Source organism: Pygocentrus nattereri, chromosome 4, assembly GCF_015220715.1.
Source record: "Pygocentrus nattereri isolate fPygNat1 chromosome 4, fPygNat1.pri, whole genome shotgun sequence".
Lineage (NCBI taxonomy): Eukaryota > Metazoa > Chordata > Actinopteri > Characiformes > Serrasalmidae > Pygocentrus > Pygocentrus nattereri.
This window is the reverse complement of record NC_051214.1, coordinates 7817756-7843743: the sequence shown is the minus strand read 5'-3', so window position 1 is coordinate 7843743 and position 25988 is coordinate 7817756. Positions and strand designations below refer to the sequence as shown.

Here is a 25988-nt window from a genome sequence, read left to right as displayed (position 1 = left end):
GTTGATTTGCCATTGACCACTCTTTGTGCTACTGATGGGAACTTTAGCTAAGATAAACCTTGGTGTAAGCTCTGGGCAGCCCACTGTGGTCATACACCATGCACATATGATTTACACATGATAAGAACTATTCTGATGCTTCTGTTGCCGAATAGTTGGATCTGACTCTGCACCTCTGTAGCTTGCAAGTGTGCACTCACACATATTTCCTGTTTGGCTTCAGTTTAACTGTGTCTTGTAACTTGCTTCCTCTTTTTGGACACAATAAGACATGTTGGTGGGGGTTGGGTGTTGTGGTATTACAGCTTGTTTTTTGTTATCATATGAAGCAAAGAAATTTATGTGCCTCCTTCTGATGAGTGAATTATAATTTCTTATCATTTTTAAAGATATTTAGACATGATAACTACTTTGTATGGAAAGATGGATGTATTCATGATTCCACCAATAGAAAGAGACTGGGCAAAAATGGTATCCATGAGAGTCGCTAGACAAAATCTACCACTAACCAAAAGGAACATAAAGCCTCGTCTCAAATTTTACAAAAATATGATGACCCAAAAGCTTTTTGGAATAATGTTTTGTAGTCAGATTAGTTGAAAGGGAACTGTTTGGAATACGGAAGGTAGAATTCTTACATTATATTCCACAATAAGATTTTCAGACCAACAGTGAAACATGGTGGTGGTAGTGTGACAGTGTGGGGATTCTTTGTTTCTTCAGAGCCTGGGTGACTTGCTGTAGACATAACTGTCATAATTGTGTGTCCAGTCTGCAGTGAATGATCTGTACCTCTAGGGCAGTTGGGTAATACAACAAGATGACAATCTGTGGCACAAGAGCAAGTCCATCTCTGAGTGGCTTAGAAGAAGCAAAGTGAAGGTATGGGAGTGGAATAAGGAGCAGAACCTTAAATAGGTAGTTTGTGCTCGAAACTCCTTCAGTGTTACTGAGTAAAAGCAACTCCACAAGAAAGAGAAGCCCAAAATTACACCATATCACAGACTGATCTCTTGCTACAGGAAGCACGTGCTTGCAGTTGTTGCTGCTGGAGGTGGCACCAACAGTTATTAAGTGTTGTGTGTAGTTACATTTTTCTACTTATGATGTTGCAAACCTTTTTCTTTCAATAAATGATCATTACATTTTATTCATGTATTTTACATTATTTTCATGAGGATCTACAACCATTTAGTGTGACAACCACTCAGAAACAGAGGAAATCAGTCCTGCCACTCTATTCAATTGACTATTCTGAAGAAATGTCTGTACCATGGATGAAGCAGGCAGACATTTAAGTTTGATGTTCTTATATTACCTTATGTGCCAATTCCCAGAATGCACTTGTTCTTTCTCACTTCTACGATGCTAATCTTAGTGCAGTGCGATTGTTTTATTTCTGTCTGGTTGGCATTCTTCTCAGCCGTGGCCTCTGTTGTCATGGCTATGAGGCCACACTGCACCAAGATTAGCATCGTAGAAGTTAGAAAGAACAAATGCATGCTGGGAATTGGCACATAAGTTACTATAATACTTTATACTAACAATGTTTGCTCTCCGGTGTCGACCAGAGGAGGATGGGTTCCCCTTCTGAGTCTTGGTTTCTCTCAAAGTTTCTTCCTCTTTTAGGGAGTTTTTCCTTGCAACTGTGGCCACTGGCTTGCTCATGGGGGCCTGGACCTGGATTATTACTTTCTGTAATACTGATTGTTTTGTAAAGCTGCTTTGTGACAACACCTGTTGTAAAAAGCGCTATATAAATAAACTTCGCTTGCTTGCCATGTTTGTGGTTATTTGTATCGTGGCCTTAGTCTCTGTGCATGCATAGTGGAATGTGATTGGACAGAAGACTTCAAGTTCAACCAGCTGTCATAGACTATGTTTGAAGGCTACCTACATTGGGATGGCATAAGACATGCATCACCAAATAGTATATTTTAAAAGCAAAACTTTATGAACCACATATGTCATTTTTAACATGATAACATGTTTATGTAAATGATACAGTAAAGGGGAACACTTTATTTGAGTGCTGCCTATAACATAACAAATGCAGACACATTGAACACAAAAGCAGCATAAAGCAATATTTAAGCTTATGCCAATAATCACAGGATGACATAAGCAAATAAATGACAGTGTACTGACATTAGGGTCCTTAAACCAAAACAATGGATGGGTGCTTAATGATGGTGACTGCCTGCATCTGGCTCAAACTGTCCGTGCGAACAGACAACTGGCAGAAATCACATCCACATTCAAAGCAGGAGGCCCCATACACACATCCACATGTTCTTTAGCTTCTATGGGATATGTGAGTAGAAGACCCACCAGAGTGCCTCTGTTAAGACCACAACACCAGATGTGGTGCCTCACCTGGGCTTGTGAGGTTGGCAACTGGACCCTAGAGGACTGGCAACATGTGGCGTGGTCCAGTGAGTCATGGTACCCCATGAATTCATGGACCCCAGTTGTCAACGAGGCACCGTGCAGGCTTGTGTGGGGTGTGTTCTCATGGCATGGGTTAGGTCTGTTGGTCCACCTAAACACATCATTGAGCAGTGACCGCTACATTTTACTGCTTTAAGTACTTCATGCCCACCCGATAATGATGTGATATTCCAGCAACATAATGTACCATACCATCGGGCCCAAGTTGCCCAGAATTGGCTAGAGGAGCATTCTAGAGAGTTCTGGCAAATAATGTGGTCTGCACATTTGCCCTAATTGAGCATTTAGGGGATGCGGTAAAGAGGTCCATTAACACCAGAGATCCTGCACCTGCAAACAGCACAGTGGCTGGGTGGGTATCCAGACATTTTGGCTCAACATCCCTCCAGATGTCTTCTGCCCACTTTTGGAATTGAACAACTCAGCATTGAGTTGTTACACTTCACCAGGCTAGAATGGGTCCTACACAATATGAGTTCATGTCCCATAACTTGTTGGCATATGTGTGCCATATATTTACTTTGGTTAAAGTGCAGAAGTACATTTTCTATTAAGGAGAACTGTGTGGCTAGTCTGGATCAACTAACTCAGTTTTCTATGTCTGCAGCAACACAATTGTTGGAATTGTTCATCAAAATGGTTTAACATTACATGTAATATCATAACATTTAACACAATATGTCTGTTCTTAATTAGGAATATGAAGCGTCTATGTTGGTAAGCTTTGAATTGCAGTGATAGACGTAAAACCACCATATCACTGCTGTTGGAAGAAAACCTTGTATCTCCAAAATAGTAACTTTACAGGAGAAGGGAAAAACACACTTTACTTTCAAAGTCAATGGAACCAGAATTTTTCCCATGTCATTTTGGATAATTTCTTTTAGGCCATTCATCATAACATTTACAAACAATGTAAAGAGTAACAGACGCTTTCAAATTTGATCAAAAACTGAAAAATGCCACAAATGGAGATACAAGGTTTTCTTCCGACAGCAAATTTATACTGTATACATTTCCATGAAAGATGCCCTCACACAAGTTATGTAGGAAAACATACAGGAAAAATTGCTTGCCAGTGTCTTCTGTAGAACTGTAGAAATGTGGTGTTTTTACCATACATGACGCCTCTGTCTTGTTACTTTAATTACATGGGAATGATCCTTCATAACAGTGTTATAAATGGAGCAAATGTCCATGATTTTAGTTTTAAGGCTTTTGAGTCAATCCTGTTTCATTTACATCTTATGCCACCTTTACTACTAACAAACATTCAAGTCCCTATGTAGGCAGCCATGAGGTCCTAGTCTAGGCCTAGAATAACCTGTATCATATAAAGAGCGGTCACATGACCACTCATTCTTAAGTTTCCATGACCTCATCTGTGTTTGCAACACACATGCACATGCATTTCCTGGTCTGAAACTGAGTTTGGCCACGTGCTTCCCCTTTTGTGACTATACGTCTTAACCACAATTGTGGGGGTTGGGTGTTGGGTGATTACGGCTTGTTATTTATCACAGTAGAGTTGATCTGCCTCTGTCTCATGAATACATTCCTTTTACGGTCTTCTTTAAAGTTACTTTAGGGTGCGGCTGGGACGATATTCTCCCCTTGAGCCTTAAAAATGCACATTCGGTTTACTTTCAGAGGCACCAGCTTTTCAGAAAGTCTGTTGTATGTAGACCACCTGATGTCTAACTGTGCATTGCAAGATCATTGTAATACATTCTGATCTGACAGTGACTGTTTTAAAACATTGCCACTAGTAATTCCTGTGTGCACATATTTTCAAATATACATGTATTGAAATGTATTAAGATCTAAATGTAGTCATAGTAATTAGAATCACTTGCTACTACCAAAAAGCTGTCAATAAGGTTTTGTTACATAATAATACTGTACATTAAAACACTCTGAATAACTTTGTTTGCATGTTGATCTTCACCAGTCTTAGTTTTATGTTATTCTGAGACACTATTTTCCCAGAATGCATTGCTTTCTTCTAACCTCGGCATTGCTAATCTCAGTGCAGTGTGGTTGGCCATCGGTATTGCACATGGTTTATTTCTGTATCTTTGCTGATGAACAGATAAAGCCCTCTGCCGAACACTCTGTCTCCACGCCACTGTGATAGCTATCAGGCCAAAGCGTGCTTGTGGGTAATGCAGCCTTTTGCTCTGTGTATGTGCAAAAAGACATAAAGGTTCAGGTTGAAGTGACTCATAAGTTATATAGGTTTGTGGTACTTTATCTGTCCAAATTTAGTTGCAACCAGGAGTTTAAAAACACGCACATGGAGAATAAAGATACCACACCACTATGAAGTATTCAGGCACTTTCTTATTCTATGTGTGTATTTACTGTGCATTTATCTACAGATCAGCCTGAAAAGATATGTTAAGAAACAAAACTCAAAGTGGGTAAAAATATGTTCACCTGATGTTTTGAAATATACACTCAGCCACTTTATTAGGTACAGCTGTTCAATTGCTTGTTAACACAAATAGCTAATCAGCCAATCACACGGCCGCAAGTCAATGCATTTAGGCATGTAGAGGTGGTCAAGACAACTTGTTGAAGTGCAGACCGAGCATCAGAATGGAGAAGAAAGGGGATTTAAGGGACTTTGAACGTGGCGTGGTTGTTGGTGCCAGACGGGCTGGTCTGAGTATTTCAGAAACTGCTGATCTACTGGGATTTTCATGCACAACCAACTCGGTCCAAAAAAGAGAAAATATCCAGTGAGCGGTCAGTTGTGTAGACGACAATGCCTTGTTAATGTGAGAGGTCAGAGGAGAATGGGCAGACTGGTTCGAGATGCAACAGTAACTCAAATTACCAACCAAAATCTCTGAGGAACGTTTCCAACACCTTGTTGAAAGCATGCCATGAAGAATTAAAGCAATTCGGAAGGCAAAAGGGGGTCCAACCTTTTACTAGCGATACCTAATAAAGTGGCCAGTGAGCGTATATGCATGTAAAGGTTCAGAATGAAAATAAATAATCTTCCACGTTATGTTTTCCCCATTAATTAGGTTAGACATTAAGATATTTTAATCTTCAATTCAATCAAAATACTAATACTAATTCTTTTTGTGCTCCTGTATTTTAGATTCAGACACAGGGACCCCGATAACCCATGAGACTTCACCACAGCTAGGAGGAGCTGTGTCAAAACCACATTTTCGGCAAGTCCTACATTTAATGTGATTGATTTTAGGCCAACAGAAAGGTGTCCTTACAATTCCATACAGAGAACCTCTGTTTTAGCTTCCAAAATACAGAGTTGTCAATTTATTAGGTACCATGTGGAACTTCATAGGTTTACATTTACTTATTGTGGGCCATCAGTGTTGCGGTCCAAAGCGTCAGTTGCAGTCCAAAGTGTCAGCCACTCTCTACATCATTCATCATGGAAAAGCACCACCATGGGACCATCACTGACCAGATTATTTGGAAGGTGGAACATCCTTAGCACTACAGTGACATGGTAGTGGCTTGTTGACATTGGACATGGCATGAGTTGTCTTAAGCACAGCAGTGTTGTAAAGTGTCCACTTAACAGCCAGTTACCATTTATTTCAGTCATTCTCAAGCTCTTTATCAGTTTCTGACCACAGGTCCACTTTTGACTGAATATATCTGGTAAACCTAACTAATCATGCCACTAAGTCAGGGGTCAGGGTCTATGATGGTCTCTTTCATTTTATGGATGGGGTCGAGGGCTGATAACCTGTACAGCAACAAACAGGCTGCTAAATCCAACTGTATGGTGGGTGTTTCTAATAAACTGGCCACTGTATTTGCCATTGTAAGAATTCAGCATCAGTCACACAAACGCAGATCTTAGTGAAAACACTGGATTTACTTACATGAGACAGTGGGGAGGTCCAAAGGCAGGCGTGGGTCGAAACCAGAACAGCATATATGATCACCAGAGTGATCATGACACCAGGCAGACAAAAGCAAATAGATAATCCAATACGCAAGGTAATCAAAACAAGCAACAAGGTCAAAACCAGGAATCCAAAAACAGGCAAACAAAACCAAAAGGGCAAAGGAAAAAATCAAGGTGTCACGAGTCACATGATCACCTAACACAGGTGCGGAGAGTCAGTAATCTGGTGATTGTGATCGGAACCAGGTGCGTGGCTGATCGTCACCAGACCTGTGATCACCTAGAGTCTCCTGGGAAATGGAGTTCGCTCTGGACTGTCAGCTGTCAGAAAGTTTGAGACCACATGTTCTCCCAAAGTATCTTGGGAGATGGAGTTCACAACACTGAGAGGATCTGTCTGCGGCATGACAGCCATTTGCCTGCCCATGTGTGGAAAGAGCAACTGACAAAACATCGTTAAGAATATCAGCTCCAGGTTTTTAATTTGTTCAGTACAATATTTAAGCTCATGGGCAAAAGTGTGACATTTTCAATTAATTAAAAAATGTGAGGCCACAAACTTTTATGTAAATCTCTCTCTCTCTCTCTCTCTCTCTCTCTCTCTCCCTCTCTCTCTCTTTCTCTGCTGTGTTGGCAGAATTGAAATGGCACTCTCCTACACACCCCCTGCCCAAGGGCCATGCATCCATCCATCCCCTCGTCCATCTGTCCTGGCAGCAAACAGTTTATCAGTGTCTTGTAATTTATTCATAGCTGCGACTGCAAGGATGGCATCAATACTGCGTGACAGAGAGTTGAATAAGAGGCAGAGAGTGAGATCCATCCATCTTGAGTGGGCCTCACACATACAGGAAGCACAAGGCTGGAGGCACTGATGTACCATAACAGCAGGCAGAGTTTTCTTTAATATGTTTCAATGTAGAACAGTATCACCCCAACCAGGGACTGTCAGTACCACAATAACAAATAATGGGAACACATCCTCTAAAACATGCAGTTTATTACTTTAAACAGGCTTATTGCTGGTTAAAACCTCCACTTGCAACAGTAGGAAAACATCCATGAGTTTTAAATGTTTTTAGTCAGGTGTTTGTAAAGCAGAGGAACTGTACTTCTATGGTTTTTACCCCTTTCAGTTATTTTTGCCAACAATAATAAGAATTGGGAGTAGATTGATCGCAACATTTCTGACCTTCTGACCTTTCTGTATGAAATAAGGTTGCTGATGAGGTGATCTGAGATCAGCTGTTACCATGCATATGCTGATATGAATAATGAAACATGCATAGCAAAGAGCTGATCCCAGATCTGCAAATCCAAAACACATTATAAGCCATTTTCAAGGAGTTGTCAGGAGTGGACTTTCCACATATGAGAAATATTAATGCTGTATTATCACCTACACTCACTGAGCACTTCCTCGTATCTACACTCATTGGCCATTCTATCAGGTCCATTTACCATATAAGTGCACTTTGTAGTTCTACAATTACAGGCTATAGTCCTGTAATCTGTTTATCTGATACTTTGTTAGCCCCTTTTTACTCTGTTCCTCAATGGCCAGCACCCCACAGAACTGCCACAGAGCAGTTATTGTGTGGGCAGTGGATCATTCTTAGCACTGCAATGACACTGACGTGGTGGTGTTGTGCTAATGGGTGCTTTGCTTATACAAATGGATCAAACACAGTGTTGAGATGTTTTTAGTAGACACACTTTGGTAGACATTCAGCTGATGTAGTGATCTACTCTTGGAAATCAAGAGTGTGGTTTGGGAAATTGCAATGCCCTCAAAATCACTATGGAATTTAATTTTATGATTTGTATGCTAATACAAAACATTGGCCAACCTATATAATAGTGCCCTAAAATGCAAATAAAGATCTATTTTGGTGACAGTCTATGTTTGGTTGGTCACTTCTGTGGACACACGTTCTGTGACCAACATACAGCCCTAAGATTCATGACTTGGAATGCCTGAGTAATTTCAATTTCCAATGATGCACCTTTAATTTCAATTAAATTTCCACTGATCACTACATCAGCTGAATGTTTACTAAAGTGCAGTACAAGTCTCTGATTACCACGCAATGGACAGATTAACATTAGCTGATTAGCCAGTGTTAACACTGTTTTTTTAAGTTAAGTGACCCTTGTTAGTCCCACAACAGGGAAATTTAACCTCTGCATTTAACCCATCCGTACAGTGAAACACCACATACACACTAGTGAGCACACACACACTAGGGGCAGTGAGCACAGTTGCCTGGAGCAGTGGGCAGCCCTATCCACAGCGCTCAGGGAGCAGTTAGGTGTCTTGCTCAAGGACACCTCAGTCATGGATTGTCGGTTCTGGGGATCGAACCGGCAACTTTCTGGTCACAGGGCCAGTTCCCTAACCTCCAGCCCATGACTGCCCCCCCCTTTTATGTCTAGATTTACAAAAAAGAGGCCAGTTTCAGCCTTACTCAAACACTAATGCTGGTCGAATTTGCAGTTGACAAATACTGATGCAGGTTGATGATGAAAAAGAGTTCAAATAAATCCATTGAGTGATATGTTTGCCACAAATCTAGTAAACTTAATAGTTCACACTGGAATAGCTGAGTACTAATTAGGGAGCAGGGATCTGTTTATATGAACGTCACCATCTAGCTGATCCTGCCAGAGCTGCCACAGCATAAAGTGAAGAGCAAAAGGAGACAAAGACTGAAACAAATAAAGTGAGAGAGGGTTGGTTTCCCATACAGGGGTTAAGCCTGGTCTTGAATTGACCATTTTCAATGGAGAATCTCTGTTCAGAATGCTGTGCAGTCCAGGACTAGGCTCACTGCTTTTCTGAGAAACTCACCCAAAAAGGCAAATACAGCCTTAATTTACCTGCTTAGAATGTCCTTTCACTGATGTTAATGGGTCAAAGGTCAAAAAATATTTACTCACAAAACTAGTATTTTGGCAGCTTGATTTAGTTGCTTGCTACATTGGGTTTACATGATAAACAATGTGAAGGCAACCCTGTACAATATGAAAGAGGCCTCAACAGCCAGGGGAAAGTAGGGTAGAGGTTAGTTTAGAGGTGGGACTTTACCGAAACCATCACAACACAGAGACACTTTCATATTGACAATTCATTTCCGTTTTACGTGTTTCGAATCTGTTGATGCAGGTCTAGGTCAACATGAATGTGCGGCTTTTGTGTGGTTGAAACTAGACTCTGCAGGAAGGTAGCATTGCTCAAGCATTGCTCTAAAATAGTGGCAAAGTTGCTAATAACAGTGGCAGAAGGGGTTCCTAAGGGTGATTCAGGATTAGCTATTATGCTAGGTCACTAGCATACCAGCTATGTAAACTATAAACTAACTGATTATCTCAAGTTATTTTGCCCTTTACCATTAACCCTTTAAGACACACTTCCACCTTTGCATACTTTTGCATTTTGCACGTTTATTTAGTTTTTTTGGACAGAACCATATAGTGTTATAGACCCCCAGGCTCAGCCAAGTTTCTGCTAATAAAATATCATTTAATAAATATTTGTATATACTGTGTTTGTGAATTAGCCCATAAAACCACAGTAGCACAAAAGATGAGCTTAGTGGTTTTTGCCATTTTTATTGGGAAAAAAAAAAGTTACGGCAAAGAACGGCAGTTCTAGGCCCTTGTTTGTGGAAAATTCCCCCAGTCATTTATTTATTTATTTATTTTCTGATTTGAATTTTAGGGTGTAATTCATGCTTTTGTCTTTTCTCTCTCAAAGCTGCACAAAACACTGCCACCATGACTTTTCCTGAATCAGAAACTCTGATAGGCTGTGGCAGCCCAACCAAAGCCAGTCTGCACACTTGTTTTCTGGACATGTCCACCTTGACCCTTAAGATTGACACCAAAATTGATAGATAAAAAAATAGCATTTTATAGGTTTATATGTTACCTTTGGGTTTCTTGATAAGAAACACAAAGGCAACCACAATGTGGAATATGATAGTGGCCACAACAGCCACAAGGAAGGTATGTCACAGACTTATTTTGGTGTGGGTCAGCACATAAACAAGCACATCACCAAGAGAATGTCCCACTGAACATTTCGGTACACACATCTCAAAAATGTGGTTACATGTAATGAGCTTCCTCACATACAGTAGTCAGAGATCACCCTACATTTACTGGATGCGCAGTCTTTCTCTGAATCAGAAACTCTGTCTGTGGCAGCTTAACCAAAGCCAATCTGCACAATGGTTTTCTGGACATGTCCATCCCTGATCATCAGATTTCCAAATCATGTACTCCGATTGGCAGTGGTATGGGTTAAATTTAACCCATAGGCTTACATGGGAAGTTAATAACCCACTATGACACACTTGGGCTTAAATTTCATTGTTGTTTCTTCAGTTTCAAGGGGACGAAATTGCAGCTCTCCCACTAAAACTACTGAAGAGCAGTGATTCTTATATCATATATCATGTGATATATCATGTTATTTTGTCTCATCAGTGAGACGGCCAGTTCAAATGAGTTAAACACCACATTTACTGTGATCCTTCAGATTAAAGGTTTTCTTAATATTGAAATTCACTCATGTGAAGCCACGTGGAACCTGACAGGGTTCACTTTTGAACTAAAGTACTACTAAAGACTCAGGAACAAACTAGACTTGGAATCCAAGTGACTCAACTGAGAATGCCATTGCTCCCTATTTGGGACCTTCATTCCACACTTTAGCATTTTAAGAGAAAATCATCCACACAAAATTAACAAGTCTGTCATGATGCTCTACTTCCTTTCATTGTCCCTCATCTTCAGGAAAAGCCTGTCTGGCCTTCATCTGGTGGTAAGAAATCAGAGATTCCAATGCTGAACCTGAGCAGCAGGGGTCGCTGTTGTGTCTTGAGTAAATCAGTTTCTCAATGTGTTCAGAAAAGGGGTTCAGTCTTTCCTGGCTGCTCCCACTGGAGTTCAGCCAGACACCGATCTCCTCTGCTTGATTAATGCGCTGTAATTGCAGAGTCATTGGAGCATTGAGCTGAAGATTCACTCCAGGTGAGGAGGCAGGGAATTAACAAGCAGAGCAAGCAATCAAACAGACAGGGCTACTCTATATTAGCATAGCGAGCATCGAGGACTGTGCTGCTCAACACCTCCAGGTTAAAGAGGCTGTTATTGAATAAATCCATATGTCAGGACAAATGAGGGGGCCAGGCCCAGCTCTGACAGGCAAGCATCCAGCAAGGCCAAAGTAGCATGTGGTTTATTACTGGGGTGAAGGAAATCTGTTTTCTCTGGAAATGCGAATGAGGACCATTCATTTTCCTGACTCAAACAGACCTGTGGCAGTAGATTTATCTCTGCCATATTGGCTCAGTTCTGGAAAAAGGCGGATCTCCAGGTGGCCGCATAGGCTTCTGGGAGATGAGGGCCCTCAGGGGCCAAGTGGATTCACTTCATTTGGGTTGTGTCATATATTACAGCAGTAAATTCTGATGGAGGATTCTTTCACTTCCTCAAAACTTGACAATTCAGGTTTCATACAAATAGGATTTTATTAAAAGCAAAATAAAGTGCAGCATTTATAATACGTGATCAAAGGCTAATGCAAAATATACAAGTCTTAATCAGAAGAACAAAAGTATGAACTTTTTCACATGGGCTTTCATGGTTTACATTTATCGTTATAAACTACATTTAATGCACTTTTGTGATGCAAGCTAGAAACGCTAAAACAGGGCAAAGGTCAGCAACAACAGGTGATATAAGTATACAATTCCATGCATATTCAAGCTACAATTTGGTGAACCACTGACAAGCTACCGTGATCAGTTTGTCTACTATGTGGATAAGATGTGTAGATCAAAACATGTCTACCAAACAAATGTCTACATCGGAAGGTGGTCTATTGGTGTCTGTTGGCCTTCTTCTCTACTGCACACTCACTGTTTCTTCTGGATCAGCAGTACTGTAGTGAGCATTGGCTGGAACTGGCACTGATGTAAAGGAACACAGGGCACAAGATAATGAGAACATACTCAATCACACAAAAATGAAAAGATAAAAAAAAATGCATTTTATAGGTTTATATGTTACCTTTGGGTTTCTTGAAGAGAAACACGAAAGCAACCACAATGTGGAATATGAGAGTGGCCACAACAGCCAAAGGGAAGTATGTCACAGACTGGCTTGGGTGTGAGTCAGTACCTAAACAACCATATCATCAAGAGAATGACCCACTGAACATTTCGGTACACACAACTACAAAGTATGGTTAAGTGTAATGGGTTTCATTATATAGAGTAGTCAGAGACCACCCTTCATTTACTGAATATACAAGAGTTAGACTGTTGTTAGACACTGTCAATTACTTCATCCACTAGTTGAGGGGGCTGTTAACTTGCCTTCAGATACTCTGGGGGAGAATAAAAGCACCCATAAGAAGAAAAAGAAAAAAAGATAGCATGATGGAAAGCGATGTGACGCCATCCTCCTCTGCTGGGTCATTGTTTGGTGTGAAGAATTTAAGTGAAGTGATAGCTTTTTAATCCCACAACCAGGGAAATTCCACCTCTGCATTTAACCCATCTGTGAAGCACCACATACACACTAGAGGGTAGTGAGCACACTTACCCAGAGCGGTGGGTAGCCCTATCCACTGCACCCAGGGAGCAATTGTGGGGTTAGGTGTCTTGCTCAAGGACACCTCAGTCATGGACTATCAGTGCTGGGGATTGAACCAGCAACCTTCCGGTCACAAGGCCAGTTCCCTAACCTCCAGCCCACGACCACCCCGGTCTCTGGGATGGCCAATCCATTGTTTTTGAGGACGTAAATAATTAATAAGGAAGTAAAGCCAATCTCACCATAACTTAAGGGTTAATTTCATGTGGGTAAATCATTTGTAACAAAACATCTCATTTTAAAGTTTAAAAGCAGAAAGCTCATTGATGACTTTAGGAAAGAGTTGAGATTAGACAAGCTTTACTGAATGCTGCCAAAAATCCCTCTCAACCTAATGAGAGGTTTTTTTTAGCATGCATTATGATTTATTACATATAACTTCCAATCCCAAATGTTGTGCTGCCAAACTGGACTGGACTGTGATGTTGTAGCAAATTGAAGATTTGGGTGGGTTTAATATGACCACTTTGGTATGTCCCACTATGCCAACGTCAGCTCAATTATACAATAAAAAACTACATTTGAGCTATCACAGGGGTGTGACCTTTCAAATGTATGCAATGTTAATATCATTTTAACTTAATAATCATCTCAACATTAAGATATTTTAGACGAAAGCTTGCTATTGTTTACCATTGGAGTGCTCTAAATTACTACAGAACACTTGACACATTATATTTCTCAATAGTATTTTATTACATATCTTGTCCAGTGTTTGAAGTTGTAGAGATGTTTGTGGTTATAATTTTCGGCTGGACATACTTAAAAACAGATGAAAAAATTTATCTTAATACATCAACAATAAAACAAAACTCATAAATTTTCTACATACAATTTTCAACTCATGAGATACAGTTGAAAAGACACAGCTCATTGATGACTTGAGGAAAAAGTCAAGACCTACCCATGCTCAGCTTAAATAAATGCAATATTCATTTGGGCGGAGCATGGATGGGTCCGTTGGTGATCCCATCATATGACAAAGTGCTTAGAAAACATTTTAATTGGGTCTGCAGAACACCTTTTAAAACACATTTTTATTATATAGATTGATATTAATAAAAAGATTTCATTACATACCTGCTTGTCCAATGTTTGAAGTGGTTGGGGCGTTTGTGGTTATGATTTTTGTCTGGACAGTTACTTCAGAACAGATGAAAAAAAGAACGACATATATTAATACATGAGTTAGAACAATGAAGTTAAGAGACCGCTGCTTGATAAGCTATAAGATAGAAGGTTGGCCTTGAATTCTTTCATGAAATGAGACAGATGATTCTTTTATTATTATTGGGAGAGGTTAGGCCTCTTTTCTAAGCATTGTGCCACTTAGGTACGTTTGAAATGATCACCTTGGTATGATCCAAAGAGGTCAACTGTGTGCAAGGCATACATATAAACAGGCTTAAAATGAAATACAAACATAGGAAATAAAACTGAGTTATTCCACACTAACGAACCATTGTGCTGATGTGCTTTCTCACAAAGTTCAGAATGAGCCAACCATTATATCAAGCGCAACATTTATTACTCCTGCCGTACTTTCAAAAACAAGAACTGACCGCCAATGGAAACAACAGTGGTTAGTTCTAGTTCTAGCTCATTGGCCACCTGCTTAAGACATAGAAAAACCAAAGCATCTCATTGGGTTAAATTGGGTATCATGCTTACTATTTATAGTAGCTTAACAGGACTTGAGCTGACATGAATGAGCTTTTCAGTCACATATTATACGACTGTATACAGTAGAACTAATCAAACCTAAACATATGTTTCTGTGAAGTGTGAAAATGTGATCAATAGCCAAACCACGGCAGACTTCAGCACACTGCTTCATTAAATACACTGGTTCACTTCATCGGCTAATTAGCAAGGCCTTCATTAACTGAATGGAGAGCATTAGGTGTGGGTAAACGTTAATATCCACACCACTTTGGCCTGGAAGGTCCCCAGTTTAATGTCATGTATTAGCATACATTAGCATTAGCTTCCTGAATACATAATGCTTATACCTACTTTGGAAACAGATCTAACAACAAAGTGGCTACAAAAACACTATTGAACAGTTTATGTTACGGCTTATGTTGGTAAATGCAATTACATATTTTTTCATCTAGCCCCGCCCCCTGCCCAGTTTAGTTCCACCCACTAATTACCTGAACACTAGGCAGTTAAAGAGATCAACAATTGTGCTTTTTTTTCTTTATGGTTATTGTAGATATAGTGCAGTACACAAATTGGTGGTTGTTATTCTCACTAAAGCGATGTCTGGGACATAACAATATGCCTGTGGTATACCTTTTACATCAGATCTAGGTGACACCATGTCAGATACGTAGTAGCTGCAGATGTACATTCCCTCATCCTCTTCAGTCAGATGTGGTATGAAAAGAGAGAAATTTCCTGAAGAGTGAACATTAAACAGCTGAATTTGTCTTCTTCTTCTGTAATTGTCATCTACTTCTTCTGTCTTCCATAGTCCGTTTCTTTTATACCATCTGAATTTCTGAGGTCCGCTTGAAAGGCCACCACAGGAACAAGGCAGCAATGCTGAGTCTCCTATATATGCAATAATATGCATATTCTGATTTTCATTATCGCAGAGTGGAGAAATACCTATAGAAATAAACACACAATATCCTTCTCAAAACCTCAGTTTAATGTGAAACCTTGGGAAAAAAATGTGTTCCATTTTATATTAAAAGACTTTAATACAAACTTGTAGTAACACATTAACAATACGTGCAACAACAATGCAACTTTAGTCAACGTTACAGACGGATTACAGTAGTGTAGCTTATGTAAATACATGTCTGTATAATTTTTTTTGTGTATTTTCATAGTTTCATACACAACATTTCTCTCATGTAATCACACAAATATTTTAGGCTAAACTGCACTTTCAAAATCCCATTACATTATGATATAAATAAGAATAAAAAGTTAACTAATATGTGTTTACATAAGCTATAGTACAGTAATTCATCTGTAGGATTTTTTTCAAAGTCATTAGCCTATAGGCTACTTAAGTAAACATACACTATTAATATTTAATGATGTATTCAATATGGACAAATAAAATCTGGTCATTTCAATGGGGGGTTATCTATAAGATTTGGCAGCCGACAGCACGAGCTGGCTTGTCTGAACAGCTCCGTTGAGGTAATTTCACAGTATTTCTATTGGGTTAGCCCCTAAAATGACCAGCAAGCCCAAAATATTATTACACACTTCTACAACCTAAGAACAGCTCAACCAGTTTGCACTGAAGTCCCTATATTGAATAATAGTCTTAGTATGTAATAAGCCTTAAGGGGTTAAGGTCTATAATCCTTACAGACTACAAAGTCTTGCTGGGAGACTTCAAAGCTCATGTTGGCAATGACTGAGTGACCTGGAGGGGGGAAGAACGGCCTGGTTGATCTAAATGGCCTGCTTTATCTAAAATCTCAAGTGGTGAATTGTTTTTGGACTTCTGTGCTAGGCATAGATTGTCTGTAACTAACGCCAACTTCGAACACAAGGATATTCATGTGTACGTGGTACCAGAGCTCCTTGGATCAAAGGTCAATGATCAACTTTTTTATCATTTCATCTGAATTGGGACCATAGCTTCTGGACACTTGGGAGAACAGAGATGCTGAGCTGTCAACCAATCACCATCTGTTGGTGAGTTGGATCAGATGGCAGAGAAGACTAATGGTCAGACCTGGTATGCCCAAGTGAATAGTGAGGGTGTGCTTGAAATGACTGGCAGAGGCCCCTGTTCTGAATGATTTTAACCTCCGGGAAATCTTTTTCTAGAGGAGGTAGGGGACATGGAGTCAGAATTGACCCTGTTCAAAACCTCCATCATGGAAGCTTCCAGGCATAGCTGTGACCAAAAAGTTGTTAGTGCCGGTCAGGGCAGTCCCCTAAGATCACCTGGTGGGCACGAGTGGTGAAGGAGGCTATTAAGCTGAAGAAGAAGGAACTGGATGACCTAAATGACTCCTGACTGAAGCAAAATCCAGTGTGTGGGAGGAATTCAGTGTGGCAATGAATAAAGACTTTCAAATGGCTTCAAGGAGGTTCTGAACAACTATCCACCAATTCAGGAGCAGTTGGGGTGGCTTTGCCCAGACTTCCCAGACTTCAAATGAGGACATTGTCAGTTGGTAGAAGGAGCACTTTGAGGAATCCTTAACCTGAGAAACATGCCTCCCTCACAGGAGTGAGGCTTCTGGCTCCATTCCCCTCATGGAAGTCACTGAGGAAGTTGGCAAGTGTTAAGGCACAGGGGTGGATGATAATCAAATGCTTACTGCTGTGGATGTTGTGGGGCTGTCATGGCTGACATGCCTCTGCAATGTCATATGAACCTCAGGGACAGTGCCGTTTGACTGGCAGATCAGTGTGGTAGTTCTTATGAGCCATAAGGTACAACTCCCCAAGCTGAGTGAAGCCGATGCAGGCGTCGAGACCGTAAACAAAGACGGAGCAGGTGAGGCAGACTATGGGCTAAGCTAAGGTTTATCCCACACCGGACTTTGGTTCCCAGCATTTTTCTCGCCAATGTTCAAACAAAATGGATGAACTCTGAGCTACTACACACAGATGGATCAGAGAGTGTGACATTATGGTTCTTACGGAGACGTGATTGAACGGGGATTTCCCGAGCGGTGCACTGAAGCTGGAGCGATGCAGTGTGTTCAGTGTGGACAGAGTGGCTGAGGACTCCGGTAAGAATAAAGGAAGAGGTCTGTGTGTTTATGTAAACAAATCATGGTGTACGGACTCCACCGTAATTGAAAGTCAGTGCTCTACTAACTGATGATCAGATTTTGTCCCCTCTGTTTACAGAGCACACAGTTGTATCGTTACCACAGCCTACATCCCTCCTGATGCTAATGGTAAGCTATCTATGTACAGCAATTGACAAACAACAAACTGCACACCCAGATGGACTTTTTTATTGTTGCTGGGGACTTCAATCACTCTAATTTGCAATCTGTGCTGCCAAAATTCCACCAGAATGTTTCCTACTTGACCAAAGGAGACCAAACTCTAGATCATGTCTACACAAACATTGCAGATTCATATAAGGCTGCCCCCCTTCCCCACCAGGGTCAGTCTGATCACATCATTGTTTCTGCTCCCACTCAGCAAGCATGTGAAAATATCTACAAAGACTGTTAAAGTGTGGCCAGAAGGGGCCGTCTCCTCTCTACAGCATCAGTTTCAGAACAGTGATTGGACTATGTTCTGCCCTGAAGGCCCTACAGACTCTCACATGGACTTGGACGCATACACCTCAGCTGTAATGAGTTATATCAACTCATGTATTGACAATGTCACCTCTGTCAAGCAGCTAAAAAATCTTTCCTAATCAGAAACCTTGGATGAATGCTGAGGTTCGGCTACTTCTGAAGGCACACGACGCTGCTTTCAGATCTGGTGATGCAGAGGCTTACAGCTCAGCCAAGGCAGTCCTGAAGAAGGACATTAGGAAAGCCTAACATGCCTTCAAACTCTCTGTTGAAAAGAACTACCACAACTCCAACCCCCACCGCATGTGGAAGGACATCCAGACTTTGACGGACCATAAACCACCCCCACTGACCCCCCTCCAGCCAGCAGTGCCTCTCTCTCAGACCTGCTTAATTCATTATTAATATTATTAATAATGATGATTAATAACTGGTTCTACACTCGTGTCGATCAGGGCATTTCTGAAGACAACACATAGGGTCTACTACCTCACAACGTCACCCCCCCACACTCTCTCCAGCGGAGGCATGTTCAGTACTGACCAGAGTAAATGCATGTAAAGCTGCCGGCCCAGATGGCATGACAAGCGTAGTGCAATTAAACAGATCAGCTTTATGTTCATCAGACCACAAAGCATTTTCTAAGTAGTGTTTTTCAAGAATCAAGGTGGTCTTTGGAAAAATTTAAACATATACACTCCTGCCTTTTCTATGTTTTTCATATGGTAGATAATGAACAATGAAGTTGACCAATTCTAGTGATTCCCTTAAGCCTTTAGTTACTCTAAGGCTCTTTATTACAACAATATTCAGTGCATTCACAATCCTACATGTACGCAACCCGAACCATTCACTGACAACATAACCACATCCTTAAATATTCCCTAGAAACAATGAACACATATTGAAAAACATGGCTTATTATACAGTTAATAGTTTTAAGCCCCATTATTCAGTATATTTACTTACCTCCAGGGTAAAGATGCAGGATTAGAAAACATAAAAAATATAAACGCAAATGCATTTTTGCTGCGGTCAAAACACACTCTCAGTGTCAGTCCCTGCAAAAGTGACAGAGTTCAACTACAGGAAGCACTCTCATAAGATATATATATATTCATGCTCTTACAAAGACAAAGGAAGTGTATTTGTGTGTGTCTGTGTGTGTGTGTGTGTGTGTGTTTGTGTGTGTGTGTGTGTGTGTGTGTGTGTGTGTGTGTGTGTGTGTGTGTGTGTGTGCGTGTGAGTGAGTGAAAAGCGAGCGATAGATAAGATGTGAGTAGAGGGGAGAGAGAGTACAAGACAAAAAAATAGAGGCTGATAGACAGACAGTATATGCTGTATTTGCTTTACCAAGTCAGTAGCTGTATGCAGCATGTCTTTTACAGTGTCTACATCATTATACTCAGCAGTCTTCAGTGACCTCTTTCAGAAGTATTCTGCACTCTCAGAAAAAAGGTAGGACACTGTCACTGGGGCAGTACCCTTCTTGTCACTGGGGTGGGACCCTCAGGGGTACATCTCTGTACCTTTAGTCAGGGAACATAACTGTACCAGAATCCATTGAAACTATATTTTCTAAGTTGTATTGACTCCACACACCCCGTCTCGCCTCCAGGCTTTTTATTAAATGGTTCTGCTTTAAAACATTAGTTTATAAAAAGATAAAAATAGCTACTTTTCCACTAGGAAAAAGAGGTCGTACCTCTGAGGGAACGTTTACACTGTTTGTACCTTGATGAATGAATCACATACCTACATGGTACCTTTATTGTTATCAAGGCACTGAATACTTTAATATACATTTCTAAAAGCATTTGTGTGCACAGTTTATGCAAACTTTAGAAAATACCAAAAGCATGATCTTAGCATAAGTTGGAAGTCCTGCTTCATTCCTTCCCTGATAAAGGAAAGGATCAAATGCTCTATGCCAGGGGTCTTGAATTCAATTCAATTCAATAAGGTCCAGTTAGAGAAAATTTCCTCAAGGTCCAGAACATCATAATGTCTAACTTACATCATAATTCAGTGCCATATACTGTTTACTGAAGTAGCCTAGTAGTTATATCAACATCTAACATCAATCGACCAAGATGGCGGCGCGTGAACAACGCGAGGCTCAGCGTCTCTCCAGAATCTGCTTTTTAACGGTTTTCTATCTACTTTTGACTGGACTATTTATCTCAAATTGCTCGGTGTTGCTGTTCTACAGCAGACAGGAGCTTCTGGACATCAATACTCAAACCTCCGACAGTTTTATTGCCGATCTCCGACTCATTCCAGAGATCTCCAGGACACCGGAGGCTGCATACTCCTCCCGGCCGGGCGGAAGTGCACGCAGACAAGCTACGAGCTAAGCTAAAGCTTATACCACACCGGCTGCCCTTCCCCAGCATTTTCCTCGCCAATGTCCGTTCTCTGGCTAACAAAATGGACGAAATACGGCTCTGCATCACCAACGACAGACGGATTATGGATTCAAACGTCATGATTTTCACCGAAACATGGCTAAACAACGGCTGCCCGGACAACGCTGTTGAGTTAGCAGGACGACACATACACCGAGCTGATAGGATAGCAGAAGACTCCGGCAAGACCAGAGGTGGAGGTTTGTGCATTTATATTAACAAAGCTTGGTGCACAAACTCTGCTACTACCGAGAGACAATGCTCACCTAATGTGGAATTTATAATGGTCAAATGCAGACCTCATTATCTCCCAAGAGAAATAAACTGCATCATAATCACTGTAGCGTATGTACCCCCGGACGCTAATGCTAAGGTGGCTATGAAAGAACTTCATGCAGCCATTAGCAAACAACAGACCAAACACCCTGAGGCTGCTTTTATTGTTGCTGGTGACTTCAACCACTCCAACCTGAAAACAGTCCTCCCCAGATTCCACCAACATGTCTCCTGCCACACCAGAGGGGACAAGACTTTGGACCATGTTTATTCAAACCTGCCTGGGGCATACAAAGCAACACCCCTCCCCCACATTGGACAATCTGACCATCTCTCCCTTTTCCTCACACCTCAATATTCACCACTCATCCAACGTGTGAAACCCACTGTGAGGACAATAAAAGTGTGGCCAGAAGGGACAGACGCCGTGCTCCAGGACCGGTTTAAAAACACCAATTGGAATATGTTCACTCACACAGACTTGGATCAGTATGCCTCATCTGTACTGGACCACATCTCCACCACTATAGACAGTGTCACCACCCAGAAACAGATCACCATGTACCCCAACCAAAAGCCTTGGATGAACCGGGATGTTCGTCTCCTGCTGAAGGCCTGCAACATCACCTTCATGTCGGGAGATGCACAGGCCTACAGTGCAGCCAGGGCTGAGCTGAAGAAGGGCATCAAAAAGGCCAAACACCACTACAAAGGGAAGGTAGAAGAGTACTTCTCCAACTCCGATCCCCGGCGTATGTGGCAAGGACTCCAGATTATGACAGATTACAAGACCACCAACCCCTCCCCCGCCTCCTCTGACGTTTCCTTCCTCAATGAGCTCAACAATTTCTATGCTCGTTTTGAGAAAGGGAACCCAACAACTGCAACCAAGGCAGATGTGTCTGCAGACCACCAACCACTGACTCTTTCTCCCACCGATGTAGGAGTGGCACTGGGCAGGATTAAAGCCCACAAGGCTGCGGGTCCTGATGGTATCCCTGGATGTGTTCTCAGAACATGTTCTGGTGAGCTGGCAGGAGTGCTGACAGACATATTCAACATGTCCTTGGCCCGTGCTGTGGTACCAAGCTGCTTCAAAACCACCTCCATCGTCCCGATATCCAAACATTCCAAACCATCACGACTGAATGACTACCGCCCGGTAGCCCTCACCCCCATCATCACAAAGTGCTTTGATCGGCTGGTCCTAGCACAGCTCAAATCCTGTCTCCCCCCCTCCCTGGACGCCCACCAATTTGCATACCGCCAGAACAGGAGCACAGAAGATGCAGTCTCCATAGCACTGCACTCTGTCCTCTCACACTTGGACAATAAAAATACCTCCATCAGGATGCTGTTCGTAGACTTCAGTTCAGCATTCAACACAGTCATCCCCTCAAAACTCATCACAAAACTGACAGACTTGGGTATTAGTTCCCTCATGTGCAACTGGTTACTGGACTTCCTGACCAACCGACCCCAACATGTCCGGTGGGACAACCACTGCTCATCCACCATCACCATAAACACCGGTGTACCACAAGGCTGTGTGATGAGTCCCTTCCTCTACTCCCTCTTCATCCATGACTGCAAGCCTGTCGATGGTTCCAATACCATCATTAAGTTTGCAGATGACATCACGGTGCTTGGCCTCATCAAAAACAACGATGAGACAGCCTATAGGGAGGAGGTGGATCATCTGGCTGAGTGGTGCGACACGAACAACCTTCTGCTCAACGCTGAGAAAACTAAGGAGCTCATTGTGGACTTCAGAAGGAATGCTGACCCACATCCACCCATCCACATCAAGGGGACGGCAGTGGAGCGTGTGAACAGCTTCAAGTTCCTTGGTGTCCACATCTCCAAGGATCTCACCTGGATGACCAGCTGCTCCAAGCTGGTAAAGAAGGCTCACCAGCGCCTCTTCTTTCTGAGGAGGCTGAGGATGAACCACCTGTCCTCAGACATCCTGGTGAACTTCTATCGCTGCACCATTGAGAGCATCCTGACCAACTGCATCACAGTATGGTACGGGTGCTGCTCTGCCTCAGACCGGAAGGCGCTGCAAAGGGTGTTGAAAGCTGCCCAGCGCATCATCGGAGCACCACTTCCTGCCATAGAGACATCTACAGGAAGCGGTGTCTGAAGAGGGCTGGGAAAATCATCAAAGATCCCAGTCACCCAGCACACAGACTCTTCACCCCCCTGCCCTCTGGGAGGCGCTACAGGAGCCTCCGGACTAAGACCACCAGGTACCGGAACAGCTTCTTTCCAACAGCTGTCACACTCCTGAACTCTGCCTCCTGACATCTAAACAAATAACACTGGACTGTACCCTAACACACACCAATAACACACAGACTTACACACCACTCAACACCACTTACTGGCACTTACATCTGCTGTATATACTGCCCATTATTATATATACTGTGTAAATACTCTACCTGTTCATAAGTACATACTTATCCCCTTCATATTTATAACCTGTTCATAATACTTTATACCCCTTCATATTTATAACCTGTTCATAGTACTTTATACCCCCTCATATTTATAACCTGTTCATTTTACTTTATACCCCTTCATATTTATAACCTGTACATTCTTGTTTATAACCTGTATAACCCCCTTCATGTTCATACCCCCTCATATTTTTTTAACCTGTATATACTATACTTACTGTACATTGTAAGATATATATTTATATTGCTGCTAAGCACTTCTGGATGGATGCAAACTGCATTTCGTTGCTTTGTACCTGTGACATACGCAATGACAATAAAGTTGAATTCTATTCTATTCTATTCTATTATACAGTCAACAACTGAATGCCGAATCAAATAAAGTACAACATTTGCCTCTCACCCTGTCCCTCCCCTGTGTGTGCGACACTCACTCAAGTCTCAGTGCTCATCGTAATGCACAGATCTGATTGGCTGAGTAGCATCACATGTGATTGGTCTGTGAGTCTCCCAGGCCACTAAAGCTACCGTAAAGGCCAATTAAAATAGGCCAACCCTATCAAAACTAAAGAATTCTCTATAGTTTACTGGCTGTAGGTTCAGGTCTGCATAGGACAATGTCTGGATCCGGACTCGGACCATGGTCTGCCTATTATTGACCTCTGGTCTATGGTAGTGAAAACCATTGATAACCTCCATCAAACCATCAGATGTAAAATTCACCACGTCACTGGGTTTCACTAGTCAGCAAAGAGTTCTAAATTATAAATTATAAAGAGTTTCTAATGTCATTTTTTGTTTAAGTATCCTTAATGCCCTATTGTCAGTGCCCAAGGCATGTCAGTAAACCCCCCCCCCCCCCCATGCTCTCTCGCTCTCTCTCTCTCTCGCTTGTTCTCTCTCTCTCTCTCTGTGTAGCACATGCTTTCCTGTGGAAAAGAGAACTACATATTTTCGCTGTGAGTGCAAACGTCTTAAATAGCTTTGACTGCAGTAACCACATCTGCTGTTCCCATGTGCCTAAATATATAAAACTCACTGTAAGACAAGCAGACAGAGAACCATGTTAAGATATCTTTATTTGACCAGACCCATCTTTAGATTTGCAGGGTACTATATAGACTATGTGTACAGACTTATGTATGGAAAACTAACTAAAAGAACATTTTCTACTTGTTAGCATCTAAAGGCAGCAGATCCAGGGGTCCATGGACACAGGGAATTATAGTAAACTGAGACGCTGGTGCTGTCGTCCCGCTGCTCGCACGTGGTCACTCAGGTTTGTGGACGGTGGAGCGGAGGGATGCCAAACTGTTTCAGAGTGCTCTCGTGTCCGTGTCCTTCTGGTTCATTCCTTTTAGTTAAGCTGCCACAGTCAGATCTGCCGGATAGACAGAAATTGTTGAGACCGTATACTGAATATCTGCACACTGTTCACAGGCATGTGAAACAGGCACCCCTAAAGGGGCTCAAGACCCTGCCCTTTTGCCCTCAGAATTAATTCCATTTTTTGAGAGTGACTTTTCAACAGTACTAACTAAGGTGATGTAAAATTACACCTCAAAGGATCGCAGATATCTCACTTACTGGCTTCAATCTAGTATGGAGATGTGCATACACAGATGGTCAGATGGTCAATCAGAATGGAACCGAGTTGTGGCCAAATTACTGTGCAGCAGATATCAAATTAGCTGTAAATCTATGGCCAGAGTGGCTTACACTGAGACTCCAGCATACCTCAAATCAGTGTTTAGCTCTTTTCTGTAGGTCCTACACATTTAGTTCACGTTTGTTTACAAGAGCATTGCTAGTGAAGCTTTAAGCACAAAAGTACACGAATACAGCTGCAGCAGAGCAGGCCCAACATTTTTACTTGTAAACCAAAGTGGTGAGAGGAGCTGGCTTTCTCTAGATGGTTATTAAGTAGTAGATTGTGTTCCACCAGGGAGCCAAAGAGGTTGACCTCTGTCAGAGTTTGAGAGAGGGAGGACTGGCTTGTTTCTACCTGCCATGAGCAGATCACTGTCCACAACACTGGTGCTGAAGCTGAGCTGCAGGATGCATGTTCAGCACCATGGAGAATGTCTGGCAGGCCTGGAACTGTGATACAGATGGAAACAGGAGAAATCGTGCATGTGTTGCATTTCAGGGGAAAGTATGTATTTGTACCTTCCCAAACACTAATGTCTATAAACAGACCATTAAAATAAAAAATAGACAAAACAAGGGGTTTGGAGTCAATATGACTTAAAAATACAAGTACAAAGGAATATGGTTCAGATAAGTTCCCTAATTGAGGGTACTGATGACACATGTTGAGGGGATCACCCCAGGGACAGTGTCACGATTGGCCCCTCCCAGTCCTGTCCATGTGTGTTTTGGTATCTGTAGTCCTGCCCCTTGTTTTGTAACTCCGCCCCTGATTGTTTTCACCTGTCCCTCGTTTTCCCTGTATACTTAAGCCCTGTGTTTGCCCCTTGTGTTTGCCGGTCTTTGTTTGATGTCTCGGGCTCTGTTTGATATGTTTATTCTGGTTTGTGTCATGTCTGTCCCCCGATCTGTCCATGTTGGC

The 25988-nt window shown here is 41.8% G+C and overlaps 1 protein-coding gene across 1 annotated transcript; it reads right to left on the bottom strand.

The window, feature by feature from the left end:
* Positions 1-12002: 12002 nt before the first annotated feature.
* On the bottom strand, positions 12003-19313 carry LOC119263178. Its single transcript, XM_037537514.1, has 5 exons — positions 19237-19313; positions 15317-15634; positions 14099-14161; positions 12431-12541; positions 12003-12330 (listed from the first exon to the last, which is right to left on the bottom strand). Exons 1-5 carry the CDS (start codon positions 19289-19291, stop codon positions 12266-12268), a joined length of 612 nt encoding a protein of 203 aa, XP_037393411.1. The 5' UTR covers positions 19292-19313; the 3' UTR covers positions 12003-12265.
* Positions 19314-25988: the final 6675 nt, after the last annotated feature.

Bases quoted from the DNA above. Each gene is read 5' to 3' on its own strand.
- LOC119263178 (XM_037537514.1), bottom strand. From the start codon at position 19,291: ATGCATTTGCGTTTATATTTTTTATGTTTTCTAATCCTGCATCTTTAC. The intron at 14,162-15,316 runs GTATACCACAGG...TCTGTTCTGAAG, and splicing joins ACCTAGATCTGATGTAAAAG to TAACTGTCCAGACAAAAATC. The intron at 12,331-12,430 runs GTAACATATAAA...CCTTTACATCAG, and splicing joins TCTCTTCAAGAAACCCAAAG to TGCCAGTTCCAGCCAATGCT.